General features: G+C 36.8%; 1 protein-coding gene across 1 annotated transcript; it reads right to left on the bottom strand.

Moving 5' to 3' along the window:
• Positions 1 to 2805: 2805 nt before the first annotated feature.
• On the bottom strand, positions 2806 to 10669 carry LOC102719876 (zinc finger CCCH domain-containing protein 43-like). Its single transcript, XM_015838335.2, is given in 12 exon segments — positions 2806 to 3116; positions 3119 to 3206; positions 3208 to 3639; positions 5325 to 5666; positions 5747 to 5834; positions 6070 to 6167; positions 6656 to 6859; positions 7301 to 7402; positions 7544 to 7594; positions 8447 to 8647; positions 8852 to 8947; positions 10136 to 10669. Coding segments are annotated over 12 exon segments (2148 nt in total). The 5' UTR covers positions 10493 to 10669; the 3' UTR covers positions 2806 to 3027.
• Positions 10670 to 22664: the final 11995 nt, after the last annotated feature.

Below are 22664 nucleotides of genomic sequence, written 5' to 3'. Positions count from 1 at the left end.
CATGTTCAAAGATAGAGCCTATTATCGACTCTTATCTGATTCACGTTAGCAAAAAGAACGTATTTTATATTGATACGTATAGAGGTAGAGTCATGTATGATTTCTTTACTAATGCAATAAAATATTTTTTATTACGCTACTTCCTTTTTATCTACCCTCATGCAAGAAAGTTTATTTTAATAAATGCTAAGAGTCGACTCTCAGTTGTTACCATGCAATACAATAGTTTTAATAAATGCTAAGTTTCTTTTAATAATGCTAAGATGTACTGCAGCAGTCCATCTCAACCGCTTTTTTTCTCTCCATAATCTTCACTTGATTTTACCGGCTTTTACACAAATGTCTTAAAAGAAGTCTATTATGAATCCATTCTCACACGGTATCTCTCTGTGTCATCTTTTATTCAATATCGTCACTCGACATTCTCGATCATCTGGACGTCAGCTTCTTCCTGAGTCTAGTCACGATCCTACCGTTGACCGATGTTGACCTCAAAGTCACATGCACACATAAAGATAAACCAACCGTTTTTAGGCACAGATATCCCAACCTGGCCAACGTTAGTCATACACACTCACATCAACGTCTTAAATATTTTCAAATCAAAATCTATTAATAAATCAATTTACAATCCAATTTTTTATCCCAAAATATTAATTATGACTATAATCTTAATTAACTACAAGAGGGACTACTACCCAAAGGTATACGGTTCTCATATACTAATGATGTGCTCCTTCTTATTTTTTATTTGATGTCATTGATTTTCAAATCTACATTTAACAGTTCGTCTTATTTAAAATATTTATCCAAATATATAAAATGATTAGTTTAAAGTTCCTATAGTATGATAACAAAATGATTAATAGTTATACAAATTTTTTAAATAAGATGAATCATTAAACGTAGATCTAGAAGTTAACGACATTATAAAACAAAGAGGGAGCAGTGTATGTTTATGTGCCATTATTATGGATGCTTGCTCTATTTTTGAAGCTAAGGGCAACTCCAACGCTAAGTGCTTAGACAGGTGTTTAAAAATCTTTATCTTTACTACTTAAAAAATATATAAATTTCTGCCTTGGTACGTACGTCGTTTACATCATTGTGCCATCGTATGTACGCCGTTCACACCCTTAGGTCGTCGTACTCGGTTTAGGCCGCGTTCGGCGCCACCCGTTATTTAAGTAAGCCCCCTCGTTTTTCGCGCGCACGTTCTGGAACCGCTAAACAGTGTATTTTTTTCAAAAATATTTTTATATGAAAGTTATTTTAAAAATCATATTAATCTATTTTATATTTTTTTAATAATTAATAATTAATTAATTATATATTAGCCAGGGTAACTTATGCCCCGATACCGAACACGGCCAAACTCAGTGTCTCGGTTTGTATATAGATTCTGTTTACATCGTATCACACCGTAGCCCAATCGATGCCAGCAAATTTGGCCCACTGTAGCCCAATCTATCTGTTTCTGCTTTTTGTTCCTGTTCGTATTCGTATTTTTTCCAATCCCAGGTAGCGTACGCGGAAGTACATAAGAGTCCGAGTTGTTTCACCTAGAAAAATCAAAGGAATCTCTTGAGGAATTCAGGTCTCCTAATCAAATCTAGGAAACCATCACATATATTCAGGTGCACACCCACACCCAAAATCCAATTTTCAAAATAATCTCCAAAGGAAATACAAGAAGCCACGCCACCAAAGAGCTCTTTGCTGGACCTCAGGGACCCTTTTTTCCTTCTGTTTTAGGGGAAGGCCTAGCAGCCCAGCCCCACCTTTTTTCCTTCTTCTGTTTTATTTTCTTTTTTTTTCGATCGATTTAGTCAATATGTCAAAATTTGCATTATTCTGATGCATTTCAGTGCACTTCCAAGAATCAATAGTTACGGTCCCTAATTGCCATCCGTATACAAACACATATTGTCCAATCACAAGTTCTTTATCAATATTTATTAAAGTAAAATATCAATTCTTTTAACTTAAATATGCATAACCTTAAAAATATCAGTGTGTTTATTGTTCTTGTCAATTTAAAAAAACTTTGCTCACAGTATAGCAATAAAAATTAAATACTACTTATAAGAATTTATTTGTTCATATTTCCATGGCAACGCATGTGCTTCTTAAAAACTTCTTATTTTAGAGATTTTCTTAGAAATTATTTATTCTATGGGCTAAGGCCCACACTACAATTCCTATACTAGTACCTCTTATGTACATAACAAGACATCTCACTGAAAGCATACAAATGTGGATTTAAAATTCTACATCTTATAAACATGGGCTGTTTTAAGGTGCTCCTTCTTACCTATAGGGGTAAGAGCAAACAACAAATCCTAGCCATGAATTTTATTTGCTTTCTCAGAAAAAAATATAATTTTGTTTCAAATCAATAAATTACAACATAAAAGGAAATTATCAATTGCCATAATTACTCTTTCTAATTTAAGCATGCATGCATGCAAGAAAGTTAAAGCCACCATACAATCCATTTGGATTGAAAATCTCAAATTCTAAACATGCAAGAGAAATAAAGTACTTTCAGCTTTCAAAATATTTTATTTATTTTTATAATCACTTGAACTTTTACATATTCTAAATATTCATGCCATATGTTATCAAATTTCCTATGGGTTTTGATGATAAAAGTTAAATTTCTCATATTTACGTATTCAAAGTTTAGATTTAAAATTAAGTACTTTTGTGTATTATATAATTCAAATTTAAAAATGTAGAAACTGTGATTATTAAATCACTTACTTACCACATTGTACACAATACTTTATATAGTAGCTTGACATAATTGTCTCTTTCCTTTTTAATGTTCTATTACCTCCAATGAGGTAATGCTAATACTATCCATTGGATTAACATGTAATGGATGGTCTAAACAAGTTTGGAGCATTGTAACAAAATCCTATAAACACACCAAATTAATAAAATTAAGTAGCATTACACTCTACATCATGTTTAAATGGTCCAATGAGTAAGCACACCGTTTTTATATATTAGACAATATAGCTAAGGCACTTGAACTAAGATACAATACTTATTCCATCGCTTGCAACACATCCTTTTTAGCCAACCAAGTCTTCCTTGAGGGGTACTGGGGATAAGAAAATTCCCCTATATTCAGGTTTAATAAATAATAGGGTAGCAATGAAATGCTCATCACTGATCCCTTCCTGAGCCCCAGCATCTAACAACTAATTCCATGATCTCAGAAATACCGCATCCTACTGGATTGAATCTCACAGATGTTTCTGAGTTTGTCGACTTATCATTTTCATTTCCAAGATGACTGATTCTCACAGATGTTTCTGAGTTATTCGGTTTATTATTTTCATTTCCAAGATGACTGCATACTGCATGGGCGAAATCCATCGAGTTTTCTGCGATTTCATTAGAAGATTTTCGTAATGTTGCCTCCTCATTTGGCCTATCGATGCCCTTATCAGTGATCTCGACATCATTTGCAATAATGGAGCATTTCTTGCTAGTAACAATAGCATTGACAGCAATATCAGCTTCAGTTCCTGCTGAAACTGAACCCAGAATGCCTTCGAAGATTATATACAGTAAATCAATATTCTCAATTGGTTCAAAGACAAATTTTCCAGAATCCATCACTGCCTGAAAAAAGAAGTCAAAGGATAACATGAATGGTTGAGTAAAAACAGATAAAAATACAGCTAGATGGAAAAAAAAAGTTATGACTAGTTTTTCTATAATACCTGGAAGAAATATTCCTAGCTGTGTTGAATTGTATTTCATAAATTCTTAACTGAATTTTCTATAATACCTGGAGGAAATATTCCTAGCTGTTTTTTTAATACAAGTACATTAGAAAAAACGAGGGAGAAATACATAATTTGAAACTAAACATCATCCCCAAGAAAACATTAATAAAAACCACATATGCAAATAACTTATTATCCTTGGGGATAAGGCAGACTCACAATCACCACCACCATTAGTTTTTTTCACTCAGTAGATCTAATATAATAAGGAGATATAGATATAAACTATCATGTTAATGGATGAAAAATTAAACGAATATAACCATCTATAAAAAAGGGACAGAACAAAAATGGTTTCGATTGAGAGAGTGGAAGTCAGGTAGAATTTATTTCCTAATCATGAAATTACGAAATTAAGATAATACAACAATTGAAACCAAAGACTTGTACTACTTGGTATTTAATAATTCCTAATTTATAATTATGAAATAAACTATAACCGATATTGCAAACCATGTATAATATTATACCTATTAATTCTGGCTAGCATAATTATGTGATCAATAAAAAACCAAAATGAAGGAAAGTAATAATTTATTAATTATATATTTTAAAATTGTTAAATAAAACGCACAAAGTAAGACAATAAAATTTTTAGGATGTATTACGTATGGAACCTAGAAATCAATTGCATATATTTGGTTATTCTTTTTATTAAATAAATAATAAAAATAATTTGGTTTATTATATATGAACTAAATAATGGTTGCAAACATATTTGCCAAATCATCTGATCTGTTCTTTAATTTGGTTTATTTTGGTAGAAGTAACTAATCGGTGCCATACTTGTCACTTGTGGCCATTACGTTGACGTTTAGCTCCCTCAACGGCATTTTCTTTTGCTATGGATAGAAAAAATGTGCAATACATTATTACAACTATTTTTATTGCAACGGTAGTAAATGAATCAAATAATGTTACAATAGGGTTCTATAGCAACAATTATGAACTTCTCATTGCGAAAGATAGGACATGCTGCTGCATGTATATATTACCCAGCAGGTTTGTTTTCACAGATTATTCAATTTTCATGGTTAACAAACACTCCATTGAGAAAATAAGACATATTTTATTTTGTTAGAACAAAATTTTGAACAATAATTGCTGTAATAATATATCATTTATGTAATACAAAGGCATAATCATACATAAGTATTATGGAATGAGAAACTAATAACGTTAATTTTGTGTCACGAAAAGTATATGCTATAATAGAGTTGCTATTGCTGGAAATCTTGTCCAAATTAACTAAACAAAATATGCCTTATATTATTGAAAATATGGACTATTTTTAATTATTTTGGATTCAAATGTAGGAAATAAAAATGCAAAGAAGTGGGAAGGACAATGAGTGGTCCACAAAAACAATAATCTAATGAATACTTTGGTTGTTAAGAGGAACCATGGCTGCTAATTTAGAAACATTATGTACTGTGTATCACCCAAAAAACATTGTTATCCGTCATTAATATTAAAATTTCTGGTAGTGGAAGGTTTGTATGTTAGTTGAACGAATACCTTAACAATGTGATATGCTATCTTATCAGTGACCATTTTTTGCTTCAGCAGATCGCGAATGAGGCGAATATTTCCAAGTGTTTGAAGTTTCAGTAGCCTTTCTTTATCACGTCGCTCCATCTCTTGGTCTGGTCCAGTCATTTTGTTGATATCAGCCCGTGCAGTGCGAGCAATTTCAAATGCTTCTTCAAATTTTTTGGACAGTGCTTGTTTGAACGTAATTTGTTCACCATCAGGAGGGAATGCTGTGAGGTGTTTATTTATATAAGAGAAGAGTTGGGCATACATCGGACAGAAGTTTGGCTCAGCAACAACCTTTTGTAATATAAGATTGATAATATCCTGAATAAAAAGGAACATAGAAAAAGCAAGTCAGCAACAGTCAAAATTAACGCTAAAATAAAACATGTAACAAATCAAACCTCTAATATATCGGCTCTGGCGATTCCTGCTACTATTAACTGGTCCTTCAGATGATCGAAGTTCTCTGGTGTCAATATGTTCAGTACACTGTTCAATGAACAACAAATAAAAAAAGTGCAAAAAAAAGCAGCTCAACAATTATACGTTGTGTATATGAAATTGTGGGGAAAATTAATTATTAGGGCTTCTTCGGATCATAGAAATTTTATAAAAATTTCAAAGAAAATAGTTCAATTCCTCAATTTTTCCTTTAAAAATCCTTCAAACCGAAAAGACCCTTATTAATAAAACAGCAAGGACAAATCCCCAAATCAACCAGTACCCTTTCACTGTTTCCTGGACTCCATGCTTCTCAGTTGGATTGCCTCTCCGGATTGACCAAGGGACTTCAACATTAGAAAGAGCTGAGGTGGGGCCAACCTGATGTTTACAGTAAAATAACAATGGAACAATAGTCATTTGCCAGTAATCACACTTAAATGGTTGTAAAATATTAATTACTACTCTATTAATTAATATACTAAGCAATCAAAATGCTTTCTCATGGCGCACATTTCATACATATAGTGTAAATACAAAATAGTAATAAAAAAAGGTCATTGTCAGTTTGTTTCCACTTTGAACCATATCAAAAGTTTACACATTTTGGCATTACAAAATGTAACATCAGATATGCTTAGTTATGAACCTTTCCAAATTTCTTCTGTTTTTATAAGAAGAATCATCCAAAGATGCCATATTTTGGTAGGATATGGATAGTAGGTTCATGGTTAGTTTGATACCCTTCCAAAATTTCATAAAGTGAAAATTTGTAAAGGTTGAAATTACCAACAAATTGACCAGACCCAAAGAGGCAAGCCCTTGTAGTATGCCTGAGAAAGATCAGCCAACCTATATTTTGGAGATACCTGTTCTTTAGAATCAGAGTGGGTGCTTAATTGGTCATGCTTGTTTGATTGCTCTTGCTTCCAACCTAGAGCATAGGCTTCATTTCCTTCATGGATATTGTCCCAAAACTTGTCTTGGCTAGCAACCACAGGAGTTTGTATAGACCGTGATCTCCAGTCACGGTTGTCTATCTTATCAAAGCGTTTATACGATGGGATTTGTACCTAACAGGCATGCCAAAACATCAACAGGATAATACACATAGTAGTGTAATCAATGTGAAAACCCACAATAATGCTCTTAGGTAGCATTCCAAGTAGATGAAATGTGTTGAAAACCGCAAAAATATTTCTTTATATGTATAGATTAAGTATTATATATTATAAACCTAACAAATAGCTTAAAGCAAGTGGTCAAAGGAATATAAGTCAAACCTAACTTTTTTTTTAAATCCGATCAGTCAAACATAGGCACAAAAGTTAATGGCGTTAAATAAAAAACGGAGGGAGTAGTATGTTTAGAAGCATGGAGCAAATAATGTGCGACAATAATACAAAGGACAACCTAAAAAAAAGTAGCTGTAACAGTGTGACATACTCCAGAAGACTTCAAAGATCAAGAACATGCCATTCATGCGTCTGGAACGAGAAGGGAAGAGCTCTCACATGGTTTGTTTCATTTGGAACCCGACTTTCATCTTCGCCTCCAAGTTCTACATTAATATGGTGAATAAGTTCCAAGATGTGATCCGTAGGTACATCGACCGTCTGCATAATTATATCTTATAATTAGACATTTAAAACAATGTGGAAGGATATCATGTAGTGAAATATTGTCATTAATATAATTTTAAATGATAAGTTATTGGGCAAGACATATTACAACTAGTAGTCAACAAGAACATATACCTCACTCAGTTGGATAAGTTGATCCCGTGTGTAACAGATTCTCTCAGCGGGCTGAAAACGTGAAATCCCAATTAACAAACATATGCCAACCATAAGAATGTCTCGTTATACACATTAATGTATGGAAATAAAGTTTTAAACCTCTTTTCCAATCTGTGGATTATAGCAACATTACCTCAAATCGCTTTTGTCGGATGTCATCCCCCAATTGCTGTTTATACCATTGTTATGCACTAAATGTGCATATAAGGCATTGACTAATGTTTTCTACTCAAAACATGTTTCAGTTAATCTAACAAATTTGACTTTTAAAGTTCAAGATTATTCGATTTGCAGGGAAATGGCCTAGCAGAAGTAATGGGGTTGTTTTTGGTTGAGTGCCCTACGCACCTACCATATTTTTGGTTGTGCAAAATGTTAGGTAAGTATTGTTAGTATCGGTGTTTTTGGATGGTAGGATTATACTTCCTACGTGCCAAAAAAGGTAGAACCTTTTAGTTTAAATTTGAACCAAACTAGAAGACTATTTATTTTGGGATGAATATGCAGTATTAATTTGTGTTTAATTGGATTGCATCAATCCAAACATTTAGCAAGTTCTCCATCAAATATTTTAATGTATGACGTTTTGGTGCACACGACGTTTGATCATTTGTCTTATTCAAAAAATTAGTATAAATATTCAAAAATATATATTATGCTTAAATAACCAGTAAGTATAAGTTACAACAAGATAAATGAATGATGTTTCTAATTTTTTTGAATAAAATAAATGGTTAAACTTAATGTCTAAAAGTTAAAGTATCTTACATTTAAATATTGAGGGAGTACTGTTTAAGAATACATCTTTCAGGTTCTGGCATCACACCAAAAACAAGCCTCAATATTTCGGGCAGAACAAACCTGTTTAACATCTTCACATAGCTCATTTGATTCTTCAAGGTCAAGCACTGAGTAAATGTTCGCTTGAAAGGTTACTTGATTGTCATGACGTGAAGGGACCAACTTCACATGATCCGGTTCTTGATCTGGATGGTGAAACTTGCAGTTAGTGCCAACTTTGCAAATTCCCCGATTCATGTAGTATGAGCACAATCCTGCCCCCTGCACGATTAATTACACATATCAGGGTTCTATCATCAACAACAAAAAAAAATTGAAGTAAATAGTAGTATCAATGGTATTAACATGTTAAGATAAAATGGCAAAGGAGAAAAAGAGCACCTTGCTAAAAACAATTAGCCTAACAAAACATTTTAGAGAAGGAAAGTAATAATCACCACAAGGAAAGAAGAAATATAGACTTACAGGACGAAGTGGAAGCCCGAGATTGTTCAGCTTTACATGCTCAGCTTCACTTTTTCCTTCGTTGTGGTGGCACTGGCACGTTCTCCCCGAAAAATACTGAAAAGCACTTTGTGTGAGAAAAAGAGTAGTCCTAATGACATAAATTTGCATGTATAGATTGGTCTATCAGAAGGCATGGATCGAATGGGGGTTTGTACAAAATCCAAAAAATCATGAACATTTTTACAAATCTTTCTTTGTGATTCGAGTCCAGAACACTCCTTCCGTCCCTTCTTCCCATTTCTTCTTAACAAAAATTTCACTGAACTGTAAATGTAATCACTAAACTACCGAGTTACTATAACATTATAGCTAGCCATTTAATTTGTCGCAACGTTAGTGGAACCAAGTCTCTGTAGGTGAGACTTACTGTATGTGTTATTAGTTGTGACAAACTCTATAATGATTATGTATACAGTATAAAAAAAATGGTCTCAAATAAGAAAAGAACGTAAGACTATTTATTTTTATAGACAGACCATGTGGTTACGTATTACTTTAGCCATTAATGATATAATGATCACCCTCGTAATATATAAAGACGGCTGATTAAAAGCATTGATTATATAATAATAATTTTTTAAGATATTGTGGATGCTCTTAGAGCAGTTATAATAGCAGGCTATAAGCCAACTATAAAACATATTTTAAGAAAATAAGAGAGGAGAGAGAAGAGAAGTGGACTACTAATTTGTAGCCAACTGCAATACAGACTCCAATGTATGTGTATGATATGTGAGACATGGTGGTATATTTTTTAGATTGCTATTGTATGAGTTGGCTATTAGGTTAGCTATAGGGGACTTAGAGCTAGTAGTTGGCTATACTATTGAACTTGCTCTTAGACAATTGAGGGGGTGTTTGTTTCCCTCCTACTTTTTTAAGTCCCTGTCACATCGAATGTTTGGATACTAATTAGAAATATTAAATATAGATTATTAATAAAACCCACCACACACTCTGGACTATTTCGCGAGACGAATTTATTGAGCCTAATTAATCCATAATTAGCGAATGTGATGCTACAGTAAATATTTGCAAATCCTGGATTAATTAGGCGTAAAAAATTTGTCTAACGAAATAGCATTTATCTATGCAATTAGTTTTATTATCGGTATATATTTAATACTCCTAATTAATGTCCAAAATCCGATGTGACAAGAAAAAAAAGTTCTTAGATCCGAACATCCTCCTAAACACGTGACAAGATAATTCATGTGTATATATATGCGTAACGTACAGTACCTGTTGCAGGGGCGTGAGGCCGGGAGGGTGGTTGAACTTGCAGTCCATCCCGTACTTGCATCTCCCGAACATTAGGTAGTGGAGGCAATCCGGCTCCCCGGGGCGCAGCGGGTGGTGCTTGCTGGGAGGAGGAGGAGCCGGGTGGTTGTACACGCAGCTCATCCCAAACTTGCAGCTCCCGAACTTGACGTAGTAGCTGCAGTCGGGCTCCCCGGGCCGCCGCGGGTGCTCCTCCGCCTCTGGCGGGTCATCCCGTCGACACACCTGGCAGCTGGCGGTGGAGGGTCGCTCCCCGGGCGACGACGGCGGAGCGCGGCGGCGCGGTTCGTCGGAAGAGGCCGCCGTCGTCGTCGTCATCGATGCCGGAGTGGGGCTGTGGTGGTCGCAGCTAGCAGCAACTCTCGCCGAGGGCTCGCATCGTAGCTAGCTAGCCAGATATGAGTGAGTAGTTGATTGGTTTGCTTGCTGCTTAAGAGTGTGTTGTGTGAGAGTGAGAGAGAGAGAGGAGCTGATCGAGCAGAGCAGCTAGATAGATGGATAGGTGGGCACAGGGGCGAAACCAAAAAACAGTGAAGTATAAAGCTGAGCTAGTATGATCATATTCACTTTTAAAATTTATAAGATAATTTCATATATAATTTAAATGATATTTGGACCAGGCCTGGGGCTCAAACCCTAATTGCCCCAGGCCTGGTTTCGCCACTTGGTGGGCAGAGTGGTGCGTGATGTAGTGTAGTGCTAACAAAAGAGACGGGAAAAAGGGAACCTACGTACTATGCAGCCACCTTTGGACCAAAGTGACAAGGCCTACGAATGTATATGCGTGTCCTGTTTTTGCTTAAAATTTTTTTTCAAAAACATCACATCAAATCTTTGTACACTTAAATAAAACATTAAATATACATGAACATTAAAACTAACTACATAGTTATGGAAAATCATGAAATGAATCTTTTGAGCCTATTTAGTACATGATTAACCATAAGTGCTATAGTAATCCACATGTGCTAATGACGGATTAATTAAACTCAAAAGATTTGTCTTGCGGTTTTCAGAGAGAATCTAAAATTCATTTTTTCATTTGTATCAAAAACCACTTGTAACGTCCGATCAAACGTTCGACGTGACCCTTTTACTAATTTTTTTTGCAACTAAATAAGGCGTGAATGAAGCGCACACATATGCATGGCCAGTTGGTCCTACCGTGCACATGGTTGTAAAGGACAAGGTGATCAGGGTATTAAAGAGGCATCCCACCAGAACTGCTACATTCATTGGGCGGATATATTTAAAAAGATTTTTCGTTTGACAAAATAAGCCTGCTAATGTACATTTTGTGGTTGTACAGAAAAAGGCTTTGTTTTGTGTAGACTTAAATTCCTCAAAAGGACATATTTTTTTAGTCGAAAACTTGTACCCTGGAAAAGACAACGTTGGTAGCAATTCTCATTCTCTTATATTTGATTCTGTTTACACTTCTAAGCCAAAATTTAAATTTTTAACTTTAAATTTAAAGTTAATTTTTTTATTGTACTTTATTTTTAGGCTTCAATTTTACATAGTTACTACATTTATAAATTATTTTTTATTTACAAATATACCACGACCACCCCAGGATTAATGTGTTTGTGTTTGATATATATTAGGGACAATTGCATATATGAATCTACTTTGAAGACTAATTATGAATCTGATCTTACTTTTTAAACTTTGCAAATTTGGCTCTCTTTTCCAAAACCGAACCAGCCGTCTGACCTGGTTGATGCATGCCGCTAGGTTTAGGATAAATAAAATAAAAAAAAAATTAAATTTCAATTATGAATGGACTATTCTGCCCCTGGCATCTCTCTCAACTCAGGGTTTTCTCAGATCTGAGCCATGTCGTGTGAGGAGGCGGCGGTCGAGCGAGCAGAGGTCGTGGTCGGAGGCGGCGACCGAGCGAGCTGCAGTGGGCGGCACCGGCGGGTGCGCTGTGGGGGAGGCGGCGGCGTCGGGCAGTGGGGGGAGGTGGCACCGATGGCAGCGTCGTGCAGCCCCTTCGCGTTTCTTGGCGCGCTCGGCCCGGGGCGTCCATCCGCGAGCCTCCTGCTACCGGAGGCCGCCGACGACCCGGAGCCCCCGGTTGGCCCGCCGAAGCTGAGGACGCCGCGGCGCTGCCGACGCCCCCTGACGAGCAGCGCGTCGCGCTCCGCGTCGCCGAGAACCTGTTCAACTTCATGCAGTAATTCCCTTTTGGTACCAAATCGCGAATCGCTAATGTAATGAGTTAGCTTGAAATTGAAATTGATATAATACGTTCTTATGCTGTAAAAATTTTGTAAAAATCATCTATAATGATTGCACCTATTATATTCGGCTATTTCAAATCAATAAAATCTGAAATTACAAGCTATAATTTCGAATTTTATTAATTTAAGTTCAAATTATCGATTTTGAAATTATATATATATCAAATTAACCTCAAATCTATGAAATAAAATTCAAATTTCAAAGTTTATTAATTTCCATTCAAATTTATCGAATTTAGAATTATATATATATATCAAACTAACCTCAAATCTATCAAATAAATATCAAATTTTGAATTACATTAATTTAAGTTCAAATTTCTGTAAATTGAAAGTATATATATCAAACTAACATCAAATCTATGAACAATAGGATTAAAACATCGAGGGTAAAACGGTCAAGTCACCCTACATTTAACACCGTTAAATGACTTTCACGGAGCAGCGTCAATCAGCTGGTTCGCTTTTAAAAAAGAGGGCCAAATCTGCAAAGCTAAAAAGGTAGTATCAAATCTGTAGTTCGCCTTCAAAGTAAGATATTAATGTGTCTGTAATTATATATATATATATATATATATATATATATATAATGATATTCAAGGTATACTCGTAACTGTCTCTAGCTTGTAATATCAAGAATAAGAAAATGGAGATAGTTAAAGGCCGGTCACTGTTTTGTATCTCTCATTACATGTAAGCCCAAACTTGATTTTGGAAAAAAATAGATTTTCAGAAGTATAATCTCTTAAAGTTTATGCTAGATATCTTTCAAATCACAACCCTAGTTGCATCTTTTGCCTAACCTTTTCTATTAGTAAAATAATTTCAGAACAAAAATATTCGCAAAAACTTATAAAAATACCTTTTATGGAATGGTGGATAATTCATAGTTCATCCCATGCATCTGAACTCTGCTTTCTTGCTTGCTTAAGGGGAGCACAGTGGAAAAGACAGGATGACCAATGCAAACTTTGCTTTGCTGAGATCTGTCGATGCTCCACTACACGAGATAAAAAGCGGAAAAGAAATGCAATCAGATAAAGCACAAAAAAGTCCCTTTGAACCGAAATGATTTCCTTCTCGCTCTCAGGAAGATTACTTCCTTAAGGCCCAAGGTCAAGCTCTATGCTGGCAGCTGCATGACACCATGGCGAATAGCTGCTGTATATATGTTAGTGGCTCTACATGGCGAGCTTAACAAGTAGAAGCATTGCAGAAGTAGTGCATTGCCAAGGGCTAGGCATACAACCCATGCGATGCATAGGGCACAGAGTAAAACTAACTAGTATTAATTCATGTTAGCACATAAATGGAATGTTATATCTAATATCGATAGGTAAACGTCATCCGGTAATTTTGTTCAGGCGAGCCAAACCCAAAAAAAAAAATGACGGCGGAGACACTAAAACTGCTGATGCCCTTGCCAAGGCAGGGGTGGTGTGTGAAAGCACTAGGGGATAGTGTGTTTGTTTGTCTGACCAAACCCTAGCCTTCTTTGCACTAGCTTAATATTATTGTTTGGTTACATGTATTTGTGAAGTCAGACCACCAAGAGCAGTTGTTTAGTTCACTGCATGGACACTTGATTTGTTCGGACACTCATCAACCACCACAGAGAGAAGATGCATCCGTGAACCAACTTTTGGGGTGTATTTGTTTGCCTGGCCAAGCTCTAACCTGGCTTGTATCAAGTGGCCTGGCCCAACAGGCAACAGATCCTTCTCTGCACCAGCTTAAGGTTATTGTTTGGTTATATGTATTTGTGAAGTTAGATCACCAAGAGCAGTTGTTTGGTCACTCCATAGACACTTGATTTGTTCTGACACTCATCAACCACCATAGAGAAAAGATGTATCCGTAAACCAACTTTTTTTTGCTCGAGCGAGCCAATCCCACATGGAATGAAACCTAATTTCGTTTCCGTGTCGCTAGACGAGACTCTCGTTTTTGTATTAGTTGGAACATGCTATAATACAGTTAACCAAACATCAATAGGTTGCACACCTCCAGCTAGGCCCAAGCCATATGCCGATATGGGGGATACCAATCACACCCTAGAAGTGTGTTCAGCACTTGAGCTGAACGATGGATCTTTGCTTCCCATGTCTCTAATTCCCTAACTTGGTTTGAATAGGTTTTGGTTTATATTCTACCCTTCTTCGTTGATCGCTAGACCTCTAGCTATTGTTTGGTAGATTATTGTTTCTCCTAATTTCGAGACTAGCTAGCAGTAGCACTATTGGATCAATAAATATGTACCCTCTAGCTATTGATGGATCAATGAATATATAACCTCAACAACCTACAGCTAGTACGTTGTTACCGAGTTGTGTATGACATTAGTGCTAATGGAAATTGGTACCTCATTGATACATTAAAGCATCTCGAATAAACTACCTGTTTGGCTTATCATACCAAATTTTAACAATTACGTTCAAAAATTGTCCTAGCATCTCCAAGAGAATAACTAAATTTTTACTTTTTAAATCTAAATTTAGCCATTAATGTCAGGTTTGGCAACTCCAAATATGATGTGCACTCGAACAAACTCTCCATCCTTACTCTCTAAATTTAGCAAGGGGAGTATGATAGGTGAGTCCAACCCACATGGGACCCATGGATAACAATCTTATTAATAGGAGAATGACTTGCCAGATTTGGTTGTTGAGGAGCCATGTTTAACCATTCAATTGATATGACAAGTCAAATAGGTAGGCTTTTGGAGAACAATTTTAGCATACAATTGCTAAAATTTAGTAAGACAAGTGAGATGAGTATTCTCTTGGAGATGCTCGCTAAATTTTGATTCTCTAAATCTAAATTTAGTCATTCATGTTAGGTTTGGCAACTCTAAATCTGATGTGTATCTCAACAGACTCTCTATCCACACTCTCCAAATTTGGCAAAGGGAGGACGACCAGTGGGTCCCACCTACCTGTAACCCACACATAGAAATCTTGTTAGCGAGAGAATGACTTACTAGATTTGGCCATTGAGGTGCCATGTTTAGCCATTCAAATGGTATATGTTGGTATATGTTTAGCCATTCAAATTGCTAGATTTGGCAATGACTTGCTAGAAAATTATATCCTCCCACACGACAAGATTGCTATATGTTGGGCTCACACATCATTCTCGCGGCCGTTAGGATTTGGGGAGTAGGGATTAAGAGTATTTCTGATGCACATCAATTTAGAGATGAAATCTTATTTGAGATAAATGGATAAATTAAGATTTAGAGAGTCAAACTGTACCCATTCTCTTGAAAATGCTCTTACAGGTAGCTTAAAATAGAAAGGGTTTAATAGGAAATAAAATTTGGGACAAGTCCTTAAGAGTTGTAGAATGGTCTATGCTCAGGGAAAGAGTTAATAACTCGAGATGACTTATATATCTGGGATCACGGTCTGGCCACCTCAGTTCTCTATTCCGACAAGAAAATGAGCATACTTTATTTATTTAGATAGATAGACAGACAAAATGGTGAGATCAATCGGTAAAAAAGAACCAATCCACCTTCAAGTACCTTAATACCTTTGGCCTAAAAAGCCATCTCTGCACTATTTTCAGAACAAAAGTATGCCCATCAAAACGGAATATAACTTCTGCTCAGTCTCGTTCGTTGTTGCCTGAGTGATGGTGAAGACCTCTCTATGGGGAACGAAGCTTCCCGACCTGCTGTAAGTGTCCGATGCGACGATTTGAGCAATCGGCTCGGTGTTGTCCTCGATCCCAAGTGGCAGAGGTGTCGACTCGTGAGGCTGCAGCTCCATGTAGTGAGATCCAGATTGGATCTCGTCTTGAACAAGCGTCAAGTCGTCTGGGATGAAGCAGCACACCTCCTTCTCAGACTCGGATGAATCTAAATCCGCATAGGAGAGCGCACCATGTTGGTCGGTGAAGAGATTGATGTCGACAAACTTGAAGGTTTGCCCTAGGGCAAATTTTGTCTTTATGATCTTCGAGTTTGGGTCCATTGATCTCGTCGAAAACCTTGGAGTAGCACCCCTACCTGGCGCGTCAATTGTCGATGATCTGTATCGGCAATATAGATGGGGTGGCTAGTGAGGCGCAAAGATCGATGGTTAGGATGAAGGTACGAGGTTACCCAGTTTCAGGCTCTCGGCTAGCGAGATAATGCCCAACTCCTGCTTGGCGATTGCATTCGATTGTGGCCAAATCAACTAGAGAATAGTCGATCGGACTATGAGCATCCCCCATGAGGGGTGCCCCTGTGCCCTTATATAGTGGGGGGTAGGACTTAAAGATATGGTAGAGTCCTAATCTAATAAGACTAGAATTTATCCTATAGATACGGTTGTGCCCGGCCGCCCGGTATAGGCGGCATGCAATCCGGATATTACCAAACACCTAACCGATCCGATACAGATATAATTGCTTTCCTATTCGGTAACCCCCTACCATAAGTATATGTATAGTCTACGGATACCCCCAGTAGATGTATTCCACACTTTGTATATGGGGCAAGTGGTGAGAGAGACACAATATCTGAAACACCCAAACCCTAGCCACACATTTTTCATGAGCAAAACCCTAGCCGCCCAACTAGCATCATCGCGAATGGTGTTTCATCTTTGGATGTGTGGATACTAGCAAAGGCACTGTTGCATTGCAGCGCGACATTCCCCTGATGAAAACACAACCCCTCCAACCCACCACCACCACAAATAGTATGATAAAGCATCTTTACGGAAAAAAGCCCTCAAATAGGAAATGGAGGCATAAGGAATCCGACCATAATCAAGTGAGAAATCGTTCTGGTGGAGCCTGTGCCACAAATGCAGAATTATCACCGTGAGACACCATGCCTAGTTCTTAGCGCTAGCACGGTGCAAAGAGTCGTCCGCTAGAAAATAGTTGTATCCCTACGCTTAATTAGCGTGAGCTTCTTCTGTATAAACCGAGTAACTTTTGTCGTTGGAGTTTACCCTAGTTGCGGGCCAGCCATGACTGTAGTAGCTCTGGTAATGTAAGATCCAAATTGTGTATCGACAGTCCCCGGATCGACCAAAGAAATCTTCTGGCCAATGGCCAAAACAAAGCATCATATCTAGGTACATGTTTTTGTTCATGATCTAACGTAGTAACGAATTTGCTAGCATGTAGAAAGCAATCAGTAGACAGGCTTTCTTTTGAGCCAAAAGGATTAGGTGTTACCTTCATTACATGACGTTGGAGCAGAGGGGAGCCATACTCCATATGTGCACATATCTATATGAGTTAATTGCGAGAGATTTGCTCCAGTCCAACAAAAAGTACTTCAAGGTACCGGTACCTCATGGTACCAAATCATTTCTAATCGTTTATCATACACATCCTGCTCAGCTAGATCTAATGATAGGAATTGAGGTTTAGTACCGTAAGGTACCGGTACCTCAAGGTACTTTTGGTCCACAAGAGCAAATCTCTAATTGTGAATGCGTAGCTATAGTTTTTTAGATGACAATGCGTCAATTCTTCTTTCAGTGTGAACCCGAACTAGGTAAACAATCTACCTAAAACAAGATATTAATTTACCCACTTTTTGTAAGGTGAGTTTTTTTAATTGTGAACTTTCGAATTTAGCTTACTGTTGTATTTGAACTTTGTCCTGATAAGGATGTGCTCACAATATGATGTTGGAAATGAAGGATCGGAGTTCTGGCTTTAGGGTTCGTTTGGCAGGCTAGGATACCGGCCTATTTAACTTTGTGATAACTACAACCTTGTTACTTGTGCTGTAGGCACATTACATGGTTGTGTTGTCGACGCTGTTGTGTTGCAGGCACATTACAACTTTGCAATCTCTTGAAGTACTACACGGTTTCTAAACAGCTAACTCAATGAAACGATGCATGAAACAACTACTCACAGCGCAACGTTTTATTGTACCATTTCCAAAGCTAACTAAAACATTTAGTTACTACTGAAAGTTTGATTGCATGTAGAGAGTGTTTGATTGCACACAGAGTGTTTGATTGCATAAAATGCCTCAAGCCCCTCAATGCAAGTTTCACTATGTTACTGAGGACTTGGTAGCGGTGCCCAAATGTTTTATGGTCATGAAACTAATTTTCTCTCTCTCTCCTCATAGTATCATGCAAATATTTTCCTTTGCATTGATGTGTCACCGAATTAATGTGCACGATACCTACATAAAACTTTCATTGAGACTAGCCTAACAAAGCCATCTCTGCACTGTTTTCAGAACAAAAGTATGCCCATCAAAACAGAATATAACTTTTATATACATGTTCTTAACGATCTAAAAACAAAAGCTGTAAAATAAACTATGATAAAATATCTTAAAAATCAACTCTAAATTGAATATTGGAATTCGAATTTTTCCATATAAGCACAAATATAAATGAAAAGACGAGGGTGACATCATCTCTGCATGAAGTAAAGCTATAATGAAGACAATGAAGGTAAGGTGAGAATATTGCGTGATCATACTCTGCCCATATGTATTCTCTTAAATGTGTAGTATAATCAGCCTTTTCATGAGGAAATTTTAGTTGATGCATAGATATGGTACATATATCGAACGTTTCTCTAGTATTCAACCCATATCACCAATATTCCGGTGATATTTTAAACAAGAGTTCTCATTGTGTAAAAAACAAGTAACCTACATTTCAGATTACTTGTCGAGTGCAATTTATCTCTTAATAAACCTTATCACATCAGTCATCTAGCCTTTTTTAAAAACATTTTTTTAATGAAAACGCCATGTATACTAATTATCTGGTAAACATTGTTTCTCTATGTATACTCTGCGCTACAGGTTCAGCCGATTTGATATTTATGTTTATTAGGTGCGTTAATATGCCCTGCCAGAGACTGCTATTGACATATGGACTGAAAATGTGTTTTTGGGTCACAGCTCAATAGACATGACCCTAACAGGTCACATATCTAACGAGTTGGAATGGAGAGATCAATGGAGATTCGATATGTGCTCAGTTTGGATAAGAATCTAACTAGGATTTCTGATGGGCCTTTCAGCCTAGTGACCAACTCTTTATATATGGGACAAGGGGCGAGAGAGACACAATATCCTAAATACTCAAACCCTAGCCACACGTTTTTTACGAGAAAAACTCTAGCCGTCCAACTAGCATGATCACCAATGGCGTTCCATCTTTAGACATGTGGATACTAGCAAACACATTGTTTTGTTGCAGCTAGCACGATCGCGAACGGCGTTCCCATGACGAAAGCACAAACCCCTCACCCCCTCCTCCACCACCACCAATAGTACGTTAAAGCATCTTTACCAAAAAAAACTCAAATAGGAAATGGAGGCATAAGGAATCCATCATCAAGTCAGCATGTGAGAAATCATGCTGGTCGAACCTGTGCCACAGGTGCAGCATTATCACCATGAGACACCAAGCCTGCTTCTTAGCACTAGCATGGCGCACAGACCTGCTGTCCGCTATGAAGTAGTTTTACCCCTATGCTTAATTAGCCTGAGCTTCTTCTGCATTCAGCCAGCTAACTTTGTCATTGTCGTTTCCCGTAGTTGCCGGCCGGCCAAGACTGCAATAGCCCTGGTTTAATGTTTGATCCAAATTGCGTATGGACGGTCCCCGGATCGACCAAAGAAATCTTGTGGCCAATGGTCAAAACAAAGCATCATATTCAGGTACATGTTTTTGTGCATGATCTAATGTACTCCCTCCGTTTCGTAATGTAAGACTTTCTAGCTTTATCTAGATTTATATGGATGCTAATGAATCTAGACACACATATAAATTATATACATTCATTAATAAATGAATTTAGGCAAGGCTAAAAAGTCTTACGATATAAAATAGACGTAGCAGTTATGAATTTGGTAGCACCTAGAAAGCAATAAATCAAGTAGCCAGGGTTTCCTCGAGCCAAAAGGATTAGGTGTTGCCTTCATTACATGATGCTGGAGCAGAGGAGAACCGTACTCCATATGTGCACAGATTAACCGTAATCCATACGAGTTAATTGTGAATGTCTGGCTACAGGTTTTTAGCTGACAGTCTGTTAATTCTTCTTTCAGTGTGAATTCGAACTAGGTATGCAATCTGCCTAACATATTAATTTAGCCGTTTTTTGTAATGTGAGTTTTTTTAATTGTAAACTTTCGAATTTAGCTTAATGTTGTATTTGAACTTTGTCCTGATCAGGATGTGCTCACAATATGATGTTGGAAATGAAGGATCGGAGTTCTGGTTTTAGGGTCCATTTGGCAGGCCTATTTAACTTTGTGATAACTAAAACTTTGTTAGTTGTGCTGTAGGCACATTACATGCTTGTGTTGCCGATGCTGTTGTGTTGCAGGCACATTACAACTTTGCAATCTCTTCAAGTAGTTTTAGCTGCGGCTTACACATTCTTATTTGCATCCATTGAAAAAATATTGATAAATTATTTCCTATGAAATTCCAGTTGGGAATTTGCACGTGACAGGAGTAAAGACCGACTTCAGTTCAATATATAGAGTCATAGGGATGATTATGAGAAATCCCAAGAATAAAATTTGCAGGCTTGCCGTAAAGATTGTCATTTTGCCATTAAACTTTTGCCTACTATTGAGAAAACATCAACCATGATGTTCTAGCTTGTGTTATCCCTCATTGTAATGTATGAATATCCTTATCATCCAGGGTTCCCTTTTTGTAACTTGTTATGTTGATGTTGTATCATCATCATGTTGTATTTTTCAAATTATTTGTAATTTTTTAAAGAAATTTTCTATGAATTTTCTGTGGATATTGTGAATTTGCTGTTACTTTTTTGTCAACTTGTTTTTTTCTACTCTGTAGTTATTTATTTATTGTGGTTTTTATTTTTCTGTCATGCTAGGCATTTCTAACCCTCGTAACTAGGTTTTCCAGAGGACACATGGATTATTTTCTGTCACGGGAAGTGTTTTTAAATGACGCAGTGGGGATTTTCTCTTGGGAGCAACTTCCTTGGGAAGCTGGCTGTAAGCTTGAACCGGCTTCTCCTCTCTCTCCTCCCATCTCTCCTTCACCTCAACATTTAGTCGGCTTACATCTTGCTATTATACTTGCTCTTAGACCAATCTTAGTGGGGTTTCAATATCTTTAAATGACATCTCACATAAAGAATGGTAATTTGACATAAAATTTATGGTGTGAGTCACAAAGCATTCACATGAAAAACAAGGGAATATGTTATACAACAAAAAAGCGTACTATGTATAATGTTGTTTGTGTGTGCATCTTCCAATGCAATTGAGAAAGTTTAACTATAATATGTGCGACGGATGGGCCGGTGATAATTTTCTTTATTTGATTGGAAGAACTATGTGTTATCATACTATAAACATAACCAATTAGAGAGAAATGGATATACGGTTCCTGGGCACCGACAAGGCAACAACAACTTTTTCCTGTTAGATGAATGGTGTGGCATACATGACTTGGCACCGATGAGGCGAAAATCATCACCTTACTCGAAATTCCCTTTATATGCATTGGCATGGTGATAGTATATTATGACAAGATTTTGGCGAGATGAAACTACTCATTACGTTATTAGCACCACCCATCAACACCATTCGAAAGGAATCATTTTGAAGTCGACCCCAAGCGCAACGAGCAAGTTCAATAGTATAGCCAACTACTGGCTCCAATTTATCTATAGTCAATCTAATAACCAATTGATACAATAGTTACCTACAAAACATCAATACTTGATCCCACATGTCATACACACATTTTATCCTGGTGTCCGTGTGTAGCTGGCTACAAATTAGTAGCCTACATCTCTTCTCTCTCCCCTCTTATCTTTTTAAAATATGCTTATAACTGGCTTACAGTCTGCTATTGTACCTGCTCTTAATCGGAGTTATCCCTTAAGCTCAGTCTTACGGATATGATTAACCGGTCGCTTCATCTATTGGCGCCAGGAATCAGCGAACTACAATAATCTTCAGTCAGCGTACCTCTCCATTACAGGTACCGTCACGAAGGCGAACGAAAAACTTCTACTAGTACTTGAGATTATTGCATTTGTAATCATTCATATGAGATTAATAAAAAGTACATGGTTTTCCTGTATCTGTCACATTTTTCGCATATGCTGATGCATATATGTCAAATTTTGAATTTTTAACCTTAAATTTGGAGTTGATTTGACTTTTTTTAACCAAAGTTATTTTCTAGCGTTAGCTTTTAGATTGCTAAGAACAAGTATATAAAAGTTTTATTCAAAAACTATTTTATGTTTAC

The sequence above is a fragment of the Oryza brachyantha genome, chromosome 6 (genome assembly GCF_000231095.2).
Source record: "Oryza brachyantha chromosome 6, ObraRS2, whole genome shotgun sequence".
NCBI classification, from domain to species: Eukaryota; Viridiplantae; Streptophyta; class Magnoliopsida; order Poales; family Poaceae; genus Oryza; species Oryza brachyantha.
This window is presented reverse-complemented; position numbering and strand designations above follow the sequence as displayed.